The sequence below is a fragment of the Camelus bactrianus genome, chromosome 7, assembly GCF_048773025.1.
Source record: "Camelus bactrianus isolate YW-2024 breed Bactrian camel chromosome 7, ASM4877302v1, whole genome shotgun sequence".
Lineage (NCBI taxonomy): Eukaryota > Metazoa > Chordata > Mammalia > Artiodactyla > Camelidae > Camelus > Camelus bactrianus.
This window is the reverse complement of record NC_133545.1, coordinates 36,275,257-36,287,343: the sequence shown is the minus strand read 5'-3', so window position 1 is coordinate 36,287,343 and position 12,087 is coordinate 36,275,257. Positions and strand designations below refer to the sequence as shown.

Below are 12,087 nucleotides of genomic sequence, written 5' to 3'. Positions count from 1 at the left end.
CACATCTCTTGGACCTTTCTGACCTCCCTTCCAGCCCTCGGAGTTTATGGTCCAAATACGCCTCCAATGGTACTAACCTCAGAAAAATCCTTTGCTGGGTTCTGACCCATATTTTATTAATTCATAGTTACATTTATTTAGTTCTGGCTAAATGTATTTCTGGTCTATGGGTTTTCACTCTTTTCCATTGCTAAATGTGCTCCTTTGAAGTGTGATGTGTTTAATTTGGTCAGTTCCATAACTTATATAATGATAAGGAAGGAAAAAAAATGATAGAGAAAGTCATGGTCAGGAAGCAACAGTGTAAAATGAATAGATCATATTTTTACCTGGTGGGGCTGATTTTCTAGATGACTGGAGATGGTCTTAGAAGGATCATTCCTTACTGATGCTCACAGCCTATGGTGGCCTGGCAATGGTCAAGAGTCCCCTAGGCCTGGGCTTCTCAAATTTTACGGTAAATCGGGTATCATGTGATACCTGATTCTGCATGTCTGGGATCAGGCTTAAGAGCCTGCATTTCTAACAAGCTTGCAGGTGATGCTGATGACTGAGCAGCAGGAACTTCAATTACCAAATCAAAACACCAGCTCCCCATTCATCATAATTAATTTTATTCCACAGCATGTTTAGGGGAATGTTATTCTCAGGAAGATGTTTAGGATTAAAATAATTAAAAAAAAATCCTGGAAAGTCCACACATTATGTATCTCTTCTTTTCATTAAATATATATCTGTTTGGCAAAAAATGTTAGACTCTTTTGTACAAAAACAAAGCCAAAAAAAAAAAAAAAAACCAAAACAAAACAAAAAACGAAACCAAAAAAACAAACCAAAAAAACCCCCCAAACCAACAACCCGGAACCCTTGCAAATCGTCAATACCTGTAATAATTACAATGATGTAAACGTGGATGCCTGACAGCTTGACCATCTTGTGAAACCTGTTGCAGCAGAACCCCCGGGAAAAGGACCACCAAACCCTTAGACAGCAGCTGCCTACCACGAAGGCGTTCAGTAGATTAGAGATGGAGCATGCCGACTGATTTCACCATCTGCGCCTTCAGCTAAGGGGCTGGAAGGGTGCGTGGCGATGAAGAAGGCAGGTCGGGGCTGGGGCCGGAGAGGAAGCCTAAGACTAGCTGGGGGCGAGACAGGTGGTCCCAGGCACAGGGCAGACGTGAAGTGGGCATGGGACCTGCGGACTGTGTCGGGGAGACCCCGCGCGGGCGAGAACTAGGTTGAGGCTGCCGCTGCTGCTCTTGGAACCAGAGAGGAACAGGGCAGGCGGAGACAGGGATGGGGGAGGGAGGAGATCTGGAAGCAGATTTCAGTTCACATAGAACTGATGGTGGAAGCAGACCCGAGAGAGAAGGGGAACGAGGAGGTGGTGTTTGGTCTTCTCTAAAGTAGCGAGACTGTTTCTTCCAGACACAGGCCCTGGGGCACGCCCCGGGGACGGGCTGCAGGTTTGGGGGCAGTCCGGTGCTGCTGGCTTCCACACTCCAGGAGGGGAGGGCTTGCTGCCGGCATTAGGATGGAGGGGCCCTTTGGCTCTCTTAGCGGCGGTGGGCTTTGCTCTTCTCTCACCTTAGACTGCAGCAACGGGAGGCGACCTAAAGCAATGGAGTCTAGAAACAGAATCAGGGCGGTGAGCAAGGTGCCGGGGAGGGGCAGGAGAATGCGGGGGCTAGAGGCCAGGCCAGAGGAAGTGCTGACCCCCAGCTTTCCTCTACCACAAGGGGATTCCAAGGCGTGGGTGTCTTTTCATTCTTCTCTCTTGTTAGCTAGGTTTTCCAGTTTCGGAGGGGGTGCTTCTGGGCCCGGCACTTCAGTTACAGTCATAGACGAAGTCATAGTTGCTGGGCTCCTTGGGGATGGGTGGAGGTGCATCGGGGATCTGAATGTTTTCCAGGTCTAGGAGGCGGAGCTTAATTTCCATGCTGAGCAGGGTGTCCAAGTCATTCCGCGTCAGGTCACTCATCATGTCTTTCCCCAGCAGCGCGTTCAGCCCGTCCGTCCAGATACAGTACTGGTGGGAAAGGAGGTGACAATGAGAACTACCGATGACAATTACAAGAGGAATCACAACAGCTAACATTTACTGATTACCCAACGTGGGCTAGGCTCTGTGCTAAGTGCTTTGCCTACATCATCATTTAATATTCACAGCCTCTCTGTAAAGGTGACACTTCTGTTAGCATCTCTGTTTTCCAGATGAGGGAACTGAGGCAATGAGACGTTAACCCACCTGATAGTACATGGAGTGGGTAGGATTTGAACTCATGCAATCTGCCTCCAGTGCCTGCACTCTTTTGTGCAAATAATGCCCCTCTAGGTGACAGCAGGAGGATCTGAGTTCTCCATGCTTGTGCAACATAATATCTCTAACATCCCACCAGTGAGTGTATGACATTAAGGTATTGGTAGAATAACTCCCAGCACCCCTGGACTCAACATCAGGTCAAGCTTGCTTCTGTCCTGACTCCAAGCTTGGTCCTTGGTCTAGCAGCTAATCGCTGCCTATCCGACCAGATTCCTAGTGCTCACAATGACAACCCAATCCCACCCTGGAGCCAATGGTAGCCAATGGCATTTCCCAGCAAAAGGTCTAGGAAATAGCCACGTGCAGCCCAATGTCTGGTGGGGAAAATGGATAAAATTATTGGGTGATCTTAATAGAAGGTGACTCGGCTGCCTGTCTGGGAACCTCTTCCACCTGGGTCTCCAGTTTCCAGGGTTTTTCTCCTCCAGGTCTCTGGAGCCCGATCCCTGGGGACATCACCGGCTTTCAAAAGCACTCCATAGTACCCACCTAAGAATTTGGTTCTTCCCCTCTTGTTAAAATTAATCTTGCCCTTTGCCTCTCCAGTAGATGATGAACTCCTTGAGGAAACGAACTGTGCTCTGTTTATCTGAGGACCTGCCTTGCTCTTGTCAGCTTCCTTCCCAGAGACTGAAGCCCTGCCCTGCCCTGGTGTCAGAGCCATGATACCTGGTGGAAGAACTAGCCTCTGCTGCCAGCATCTCAGAAACCTTGCCGGATGCTGTGCTTTGCTCACCTTTTAGGAGGTTCTAATTCTATACAGGACTTCCTTGATAGCAATTTCTCTACTCTTCCTGTCACACTGGACTTCCTTCTAGAATGTGCTCTAGATTCCCTCCTCTCCTGCTCTCCCTGGGTCAAGCTGCAATTCCAGACCCTACTTAGCTTGTCCTTTGCACCATGGTTACCTGGGCTACGGTCCAGAATATGACAGCAGATCTCAACATAAAGTACTACAAGACGGCAAGCACTATACAGATCTCAAGTCATAGTGATGTGATAGAAATTTACCATGATGCCCATCGGTGGCACCACTTTTTAAGCCGAGGAGGTATACCATGGGTGTATTATGAGACCTGTGTCTGAGTGGTACAGTCCTGAACTGTAGAACTTTGGTTCTGCCTGGGCTATGTGATCTCAGCCAAAGCGTTTTAATTCCTCTAAACATCAGTTGAGTGCTAAGGGATTTCTGGAACTATGAGTGTCCTCATGAGTACCTTAGATAGATTCTGAAAACATCTAACACATTCATTTCCTCATAAATAACCTTGATAAAAGGGGATACCTAGGTCCTACCCTGCATATCCTGATCTTGTAGATCTTGGGTCGGGCAATTTTATTTAGAAAAGCTTCCGGCTAATTCTGATGTACCTCCGGGCATGGGCACCACTGAACTCCAGGCTCTTTAAGGCCCCTTCCAGCTCCGACACTGTTTGATTGTAAATCCCTAAGTGCTAGGGATTACTGCTCTTTGTACACAGCCTTCTCAGTCCTGGCTAGCTTCCTAGTACAGATTAATTTAACCCACAGGAACACTTCCGTGGTGCTTTTCTTTTGAGAAGCAGCAAGCACAGAAAATTTTATTAAAAAGTACATCAACCAATAAATAAAAATTCTGTAGTACTGAATCTGAGTGGGAAATATCAATATGAACATATGATGTATTTTGTCTTAAAAAAAAGCATAGCGTCAAGCTCTGTACAAAAAGGTCTAATTATAATGGCCAACCAAGTAGTCATAGGTACACCTGATGTCTAGATTCTGGTTGCTTACTACCAAAAGGAGCCAAAGCTCCAGAGAGAAAAGGCAGGGAATGTATGAGATAAACCTGGAATATCTTGTTGTGCCAGAATGCCTGAAAGTTGTCAAAGACATTCGTCTATAGGACTCAGAAGCCAACCAGAAGGGGTTCTTGCTTCTTTAGATGGGTTAATTTGGACACTGATAATGACAATAACTACACCCTATTGAAACACAAATATGTTTAAATCCATAACTTCATAATGATAAACACCAAAAAAAAAAAAACCCTCATTGGTCTCCTATGGAAGATGCTCATTACTTTGTAAAGCAGTAAAGGGAATCAAATGTTTATCCTGCTTAGCATATATACACCGTATAACCTCAGGGTAACCAAATAATTGGTAAGTCCAGTTTCTCTTTATGTAACTATCCCATTAACAAATGAAGAAGGAATAACAGACTTGGAATATCAACCTTTTCCAAAGTCTAATGGATCCAAGGATCTAGGCAATAGTCATTAATGGCTGTAAACATCCCCATAAGAGGGACAACTGGACATCGTGGAAGAATATGATACCACTGCTGCTTAAAGCTGAGCCTGAATGTGATTAATCGTCTAACTACCACTTAATCGGAAATGCAGGAGACAGATAAACTTGTGAAATGATAGTGCAGGCTGTGGTGAGCAGAGTAATACCCTCCTTTTAAATAAGATCATGTCCTAATCCCTGGAACCTATGAGTCAGGTTACATGGCAAAGGGCGTTAAGATTGCTAACCATCTGACCTTAACATAGGGATCTTAACTGGGATAATCTAGGTGGTCCCAATGTGGTCCAAATGGTGGTCACAAAGGTCCTTAAAAGTGGGAGAGGAAAAGAGAATAGGAGTGAGAGAGAGAAGTGGCAGAGAGCGGGAGACTGGGGTGTGGAAGAGGAGGTCAGAGGATGCGGCATGAGGACTCAACCTGCCATTACTGTAGATGGATGGAGGTGAGGAATGAGCCAAGGGATGCAGGTGACCTCAAGAAGTGGGAAGGGTGAGGAGATGGATTATCTCCGGTCCAGAAAGGAGTTCAGCTCTGCTAATACATTAAATTTAGCCCAGAAAGACCTGCATCCAACTTCTGATCTCCAGAATTGTGAAATAATAAATTTGTGTTGTTTGAAGCCTCTAAATTTGTGGTCATTTGTTACAGGAGCCACAGGAAACTAATACACAGAATTAAAATCAGCAAAATCTAGACTATTTGCAATGCTACCAAATAGATGAGCTTTTTCTTTTTTTTTAATTCTTACTTTTCATTGAAGTGTAGTTGATTTACAATGTTAGTTGTATACACAATGTTAGTTGTATACAATGTATACAGCAAAGCAATTCAGTTATACATATATATACATACATGTACATTTTTTTTCAGTTTCTTTTCCACTATGGCTCATTACAAGAAATTGAATATAGTTCCCTGTGCTATACAGTAGGTGCTTGTTATTTATCTACTAAATTGCAAGAAAAAAAGGGCACATGCACATGTTCATGAGAAGGAAAGAGAGACCAGGAGGAACCCATGGATTCGAGGAAACTAAAGAAACATGTGAACCAATTGCTATATATGGATCTTATTTGGATTGTGATTTGAACAAAGTATAAAAGAAAAAAAGTACGGAACTGAGAAAGCTGGAGAAATCTGAAAATTTCATATTGTGATATTAAAACATTATAAAATTGAGTGTGATAATGGTATTGTAGTTATGTTTCAAAGTGGACTCTTTATTACTTAGAGATGCACAGGGGAATATTTACAAATGAAATGAAAACTGTTGAATACAGCTCCCTGTGCACTACAGTAGGGCCTTTTGTTCATCTATTCTGTATATAGTAGTTTGTATCTGCTAATCCCAAACTCCAAATTTATCCCTCCCCACTCCCTCCCCCCACCCCATAACCATAAGTTTGTTTTCTATGTGAAAGCAAACTTGTTTTTCTGTTTCTGTTTTGTAAATAAGTTTATTTGTGTCCTTTTTTTAAGATTCCAGTATACCAGAAACTGACACAACATTGTAAATCAACTGTACTTTAATTAAAAGAAAACCCAGCAACAACAAAAATGATGACAGCTGGATGTGCTCCAGAATAATCTGGGGGTGTAGCTGCTGGGTGTGGGTGAGAGTACAAGTGACACCCCACTGGCCGTGAGCTGATTGCTGAAGCTGGGTGATGGGCACTGGCAGGAAGTCGTGAGTCCAGGTCCTGCTTTTTCCTTCCAAGCTACACAGCGCCAGGGCCAAGGAGGCGGCGCTTCTGGAGCAAGACCACCATGGTTTAACTCCCAGCTCTGTCACTTACTACTTACTACTGCTTTGATCTTGGACGAGTTTCTTAACCTCTCTGGGTCCCATTTCCCTTTTTTATAAAATGGGAATAACATTAGTTGAGATTTTTTATAGTTATACAGTGAGGATTAAGTGAGGTGAAGTACATAAAAGCATTGCATGGTGCCTGGGACAGGGTCTTGCAGTTATAATTACTATTATATTTTCTATCGCTGAGGTCTTCAATCTTGGGCGGCCTCTCTCTCCTCCTTTGATAAATGAGGATATCTGTAATAGAACTTTCCATTGTATGGGGTGATTATGCAAATAATATGAGGTAATAGGTCTGGGAGTGGTCTGAAGAAATGAAAAATGGTGGCAGATATGAATAAAAATTTGGCAGTCCTAGAACATTTATCCTTATCTGAAATTAATGTATACTGGGAAAAACAGCCTTGCATAGGTTTAAACAGCATTCACAGTCCTACTATTTTAGGTAGTTTCCTATACACCTGTATATATCTTGAATACGGTGGCCTGTGTACAACTGAAATTTTATTTAAAAAGAGAAAACAGTAGGACACAGTATCTATTGTCAGGAAGATGAAGACAAAGTCATCCCCTTCTGTGAATTAAATGTCAAATAACACAGAATTATATTTAAGCACCATTCTAAATGCAGGATTTGCATCTAATCTTTCTTCTCTCTTTGGGATGTACAATTTTATTCAAAAGCTTCAAACCAGTGAAAACCAAATACAGAATAACTTCTAAACGAGCTAAGTCTCCTAGGGGAAACGAGGAACAAAATTCAAATTCTATTAAAATGTTCCTTCCTCTCTAAAAGCTTTTATGCAACCACATGCATGACAAAAATTTGAATGGTATCATCTAAAAAAAGAGTTTCAAGCATGATGGTGGGTTCTAGTTTACAAGAAAGTTAAATCAACCATAGTTGCTACTTCATCAGACAAATGCATTTTCCTAGATTTATGCTAAATATCTTAAATATAGCTGACAGCATACTTCAAGAAGTGAAACAAATTATACATATAACAAGATGTCAAAAGGGAATAAAAGCATCTCAAAAATAAAATTCCAACAGCAGAGACAGCCCTAAGCCTCTTAAAATAACTTAAAGAAACATGGTAGAAAACCTACTTCATCAAATGTTTTAAAGAATAGAAACAAGTTTATTATGGGAAAATTCTGACCCAAAACTAAATATTCAATGAAAACCAAAGCTATAATGAGGGCTGATACTTCCTCTGGGTTAATAATTATGCCCTTCCTGAGGATGAAGCATTTGTATATTCTTTTCTTTTACCACGAATTCTTGATCAAGCTAGTAAGAAGTTGAACCTGTTATAACTTGGCAGTTTTTCTAGAGGTTTCTATCCTATTGCAAGTCAACAAGATGTTCCTTTGTTCATGATTTTTCTCAGGTAAGCTTTTTTAAAAATGAAATTTCTTTCTTTCCAATATTTTGTACTGGCTTGCTTTTTTTTTAGAGAAAATAATGGCATTTTCTCATAAATGAACCCCACTGAGACCCTTACCTCATGCTTGTCAGGAGCTATGAAGTTCAGCTGACAGTTTGAGTCATACAAGATCGAGAAAGCAAGTTCAAGCACCTCCTACAAGAGATTAGAGAAAACACCACGTTGAGGAAGATTGGCACATTTGTTGTGCAGTTACAGATGGCTGCAGGTTGAACCTGGAACAGTGCCTCCAATGTGTCCAGACAAGAGGCGCAGCGGCGAGGCCGACGGGAGGAAGGAGCATGCTTTTCAAGGTTCACATCACATTCCTTTCTCTCTGTTCTGCATGAACCATCTCATTTCATTCTCAGGACTGTGCATGTAGCAAGTGTTCAGAGAGGCAAGAAGCTCAGAGAGGTTAAGTGAGTTGTCCAAGGCCACACAGCCCCAAAGCTGTGCTACCCTCCTGGAAGAGATACTGAAAAACAGTAAACTCTTTCCCAATCGGCAGAATTAGGAGCCGCACTGCCTTCTGTCACTGCCAAACAGACAGATGTCCGTAGGGGTATAAACTTCCTAAAACACAGAATTTATGCAAGAGATAATGAGGCTCTGGATGAACCCATTATCTGTAGGTAACATGCCTATCCTTTGAGCTTTGAATGACTATAGAGCAAAGGATACATAAAACATAGATTTTATCCTGTAGTAGCTGCAGATATAAAGGAGAGCATGGGCCCAAGTGTCAGAATACCTGGGTTCATTCGTTGGTGAGTGTCTATTGAGTACAGATTGTGAGCCAGACCCAAAGGACCAAGGACTAAGTGACACTGTCACTTCCTTGTAGCTGAATGACCTTGGCTGAGACACTCAGTGTCATGTCTAATATGCATGTTAAAATATGCTTCTCAAATTGTATGCACTGTGTAATATTGGGTACAATGCTTATTCCATTGGTCTAAGCAGGCAGCAGGGTACAACCTTCGGAAGACAGAGTCATTGCAGATCTCAGCACCCTAACACTTCCTAATTTGGAGGAAGCAGCCAAGTGAGTCCACATCGGCGCTCTGGGTCACTGTAACGCACATGTGCCAGCCTGTCTTCCTGCTCTGTGTCTGTATCAGGCACTGCCGGTGACTGCTCCTTTCCCTCGTGCTGTGATCCGGGGCTGCACCCTCAGCAACCACCCACAAGGCATTTTCTTAGGGGTCAGATCACTCCACATCATTCTCTACCTCAACATCTGTCAGAGGATTTGCCTTTGGCTAGTAACTCACAGCAAGAATGCCCCAGAAGACAGAAGGCAGGAAGATGATGAGGTCAGTCTCCCAATTTCAGAATTTCAGATGAGTTATTTAAAGAATTCTTCCAAAGTTAACCCCGAAGGCTCCACATTTGCTGGATGCCTCTTATGACACAACCAGCTATCAGGCTACTTGTGGCTCTTGCGGAGTCTGTCTGTGTCTGGCTCGCCTCTGGCTGTCTGTCCCCTCTTGAAGGGAAAGTAGCTCTTGTTCTGAGCCCAGACCTCCCAGCATCTCACACGCCTATGGCGTCCTTGCCTCACCAGAAATAGAAACAAGTGAAGGAAAGAATGCCCGATTCTGCAAAACTACCCCCTGTTCATTTTTCATTTTTTCTTCCTTAGGATTCCATGCAAGCCTGCCCAGTGAAGATCAATAATTTTAAAAAAGAGTTCACCAAAACAAACAAGAACAATTTTCCCATAAGTCTGACATCTCTTTTGGGTCTTTTAGTTTATAATGAAAATGGTCATGGGCCCTAGCAGTGGTTACATAATTGGTGTCATCCTTTTAAAACAGTCAGTAAGGCAATCCATATCAAGAACCAGGGATGCCACGCCTGGGGTTACTCTAAAAAAAAATTCAAAAGGAAGCAAAAGCTGTATATTGTTATTATCTGTAAGAACATAATATGAGAAATTAAATGAGTGAAATAAACGTCCTCCCTTCTTTGGGTAAACCACTAAAAAAATCACAAATTAGCAACCCAAATTAATGCATGCAGTCAGACATTCAATATACTTAAAAAATCTGGTCTTCAGTGAAAAAAGCAGGAGAAATGAACATTATATATATATACTGATCACAAATATGAACAATGTCCACCTGTGGATGAAGACTGACAGTGAACATGTGAAATGAAAATGATTATATTAAGGTGCTGGGATCACAGGTGATTATTTTCTTATTTCAAAAAACTAAAAACTTTTTTTCCAACAAAATGTTAAGCCCTAATCTCATAAATTCATTAAAATTTTTCTTCGATGGGAAATATTGATATAAATAATGATTTATTTACTAATCTTACTGTCATTCACTAGGAAAACTCTCTGACTCATACTTGAGAGACTGGAGAGAAAAGGGCTTTGCTTTTGGGTACGCAGTCAGCACATCACAGGGGCACGAGGTGACCTTCGGAGGGCAATAGGAAGGTGAAACTGACAACAGGTTTCTGGCTGACGCTGGACCATGACGGCCACTTTGCTTGGGGCAGGCACGTGGCTAGCCATCCCCTTGCTCACAACAGCAGGTGTGAACACCATCAGAGTGCAGACGCGGCCTCCTGACTACGGGCTGAAGTCACTCGAGACCAGAGTGTCAGTGTGGTTGTCCTTTGTGACACTTTCTCTTCCCCAGGGCATGGAGAAGGAAGAAAAAGGAGGGGGGCTGAGAGCTTTGGGCTTTGCCTTTCTAAGGCGTATACCAATAAAGACGTGAATGAGCAGAGCTGTCATGACCTAGATTCCTGATAAATACAGGCAGGAAATGGGAAATTCATGAGAATGTCAATCCCCACTTTAATTTCGCCAAAGCTGCCTGGGAGGGGCTGGAGGAATTAATTCTCTGCCCCGCATGCCTGCGTTAAATATTAAAGGCTGCTATCACGTATAATGAGTTTTATTGACTTCCCTGGCTGGCTGTCATTGGGGCATTGGTGGAGGTCAGCTCTCCAGCACTTCGAGCAGGCAGGCGGCAAAGTTGGGGCGATGGCCCCTCTTGGGCTAACACTCCAGAAGCGGCCACCTGTCCAAACTGTCTGTGAGGGAGAGAGGTGCCAGGAGGTGGTGGAGCAATCAGCTGTGGATCTGGGGCAGCGTCCCCCTCGGGGGTCCCTGTCACACACCACAGTGTTCTCAGACGTCTGATGCTCTGGGCTCTGCTACTTACTGCGTAAGGTCTTTCGTTCCCCCTGGATTTGATTCAGTGAAAAATCATGTCCAAGAGCCATTTATTTCTATCCTCTGTTCCACTAATTCACATCTCCCACCTCCCTATGTGGAGGAAGGCCTGGATAAGTGAATTCTGGGGTGAGAGGAAACAAGAGGAACTGATCCCTTGACCTCTGACTCCATATTCAACCCTCTGGCCTTGGGACCAGCAACAGGCATGCTGGGTCGGGGGATGCTCAGAGAAATTCTAGGCATGATAGTGTCTTGGTCTGGGGATTGCCATCTTCCAGGGGTCAAATGATGGGCTGACTGAATAGAAGAGTAGAGTTTTATACACTGTATTTTCAGAATACAGCATTGGCTGCCATTCCTTGTATTGTTTTGGGCTGACTTGCCTCATTTGGCCATCTTGCCCAGCATTCACTTTAATTATGTTGGCTCTCCACCATCTATCCAGGTCACCTTGAGGGCTAAGCATTTTGATTAAAGATGCAGGATATGACTTGGCATGCATGTGAGCTAAATACAGCCAGAAGAAACAGTAGCTTTCATAGCGATAAAGCATTGCTGCTCATCTATATACGTGTGAGTTTGAGTTTCTATATTAGAAGGCAGTTATCAGTCACTCATGTAGTATATAATAAGAAAGGGTATAGCTTTCTACAAGCATCTATAATGTTCTGGTCCCAATCTATCTTAGCATTATCAGCCAATAGTTCTTCAACTCATTTTTGTGTCTCTGGTCCAGCAATTCAAAACTCTGAATTCAATGTCTCTCAATCAGAGGATGCTCTTTCATACGTCAGAAGGCCCCTGTACCTTTGCACATACTGTTTCTTCCTCCTAGAAAGTCTTCCCCTTGTTTGCTCACCTGGTTAGTTCCTTTTCAAACCCCAGCTCAGACACCATTTCCTCCACAAGCCTTCTCAAGTCTCCCAGGCTCTCCTTGTGTTTAAATTTACTGGGGCATAGACAACATTGGATTGTAACTGCGTATCGGTATGTAAGTCTGATATCTGCTAGACAGTAGGGCC

At 43.2% G+C, this 12,087-nt stretch overlaps 1 protein-coding gene across 10 annotated transcripts in view; it reads right to left on the bottom strand.

The window, feature by feature from the left end:
- Positions 1–597: 597 nt before the first annotated feature.
- Positions 598–12,087, bottom strand: part of ELMO1 (engulfment and cell motility 1) — a 491,764-nt gene continuing 480,274 nt past the window's right edge. For 9 of the 10 annotated variants that reach the window (XM_010955409.3, XM_045516965.2, XM_010955408.3 and 6 more), the window contains 2 exons: positions 7,939–8,016; positions 598–2,031 (listed from right to left, as the gene is read on the bottom strand). In XM_010955409.3, the coding sequence (XP_010953711.1) occupies positions 1,831–2,031; positions 7,939–8,016 (279 nt within the window). In that variant the 3' untranslated portion in view covers positions 598–1,830. The remainder of the gene's footprint in view (positions 2,032–7,938; positions 8,017–12,087) is intronic. The other variant, XM_045516970.2, reaches the window with a different exon arrangement.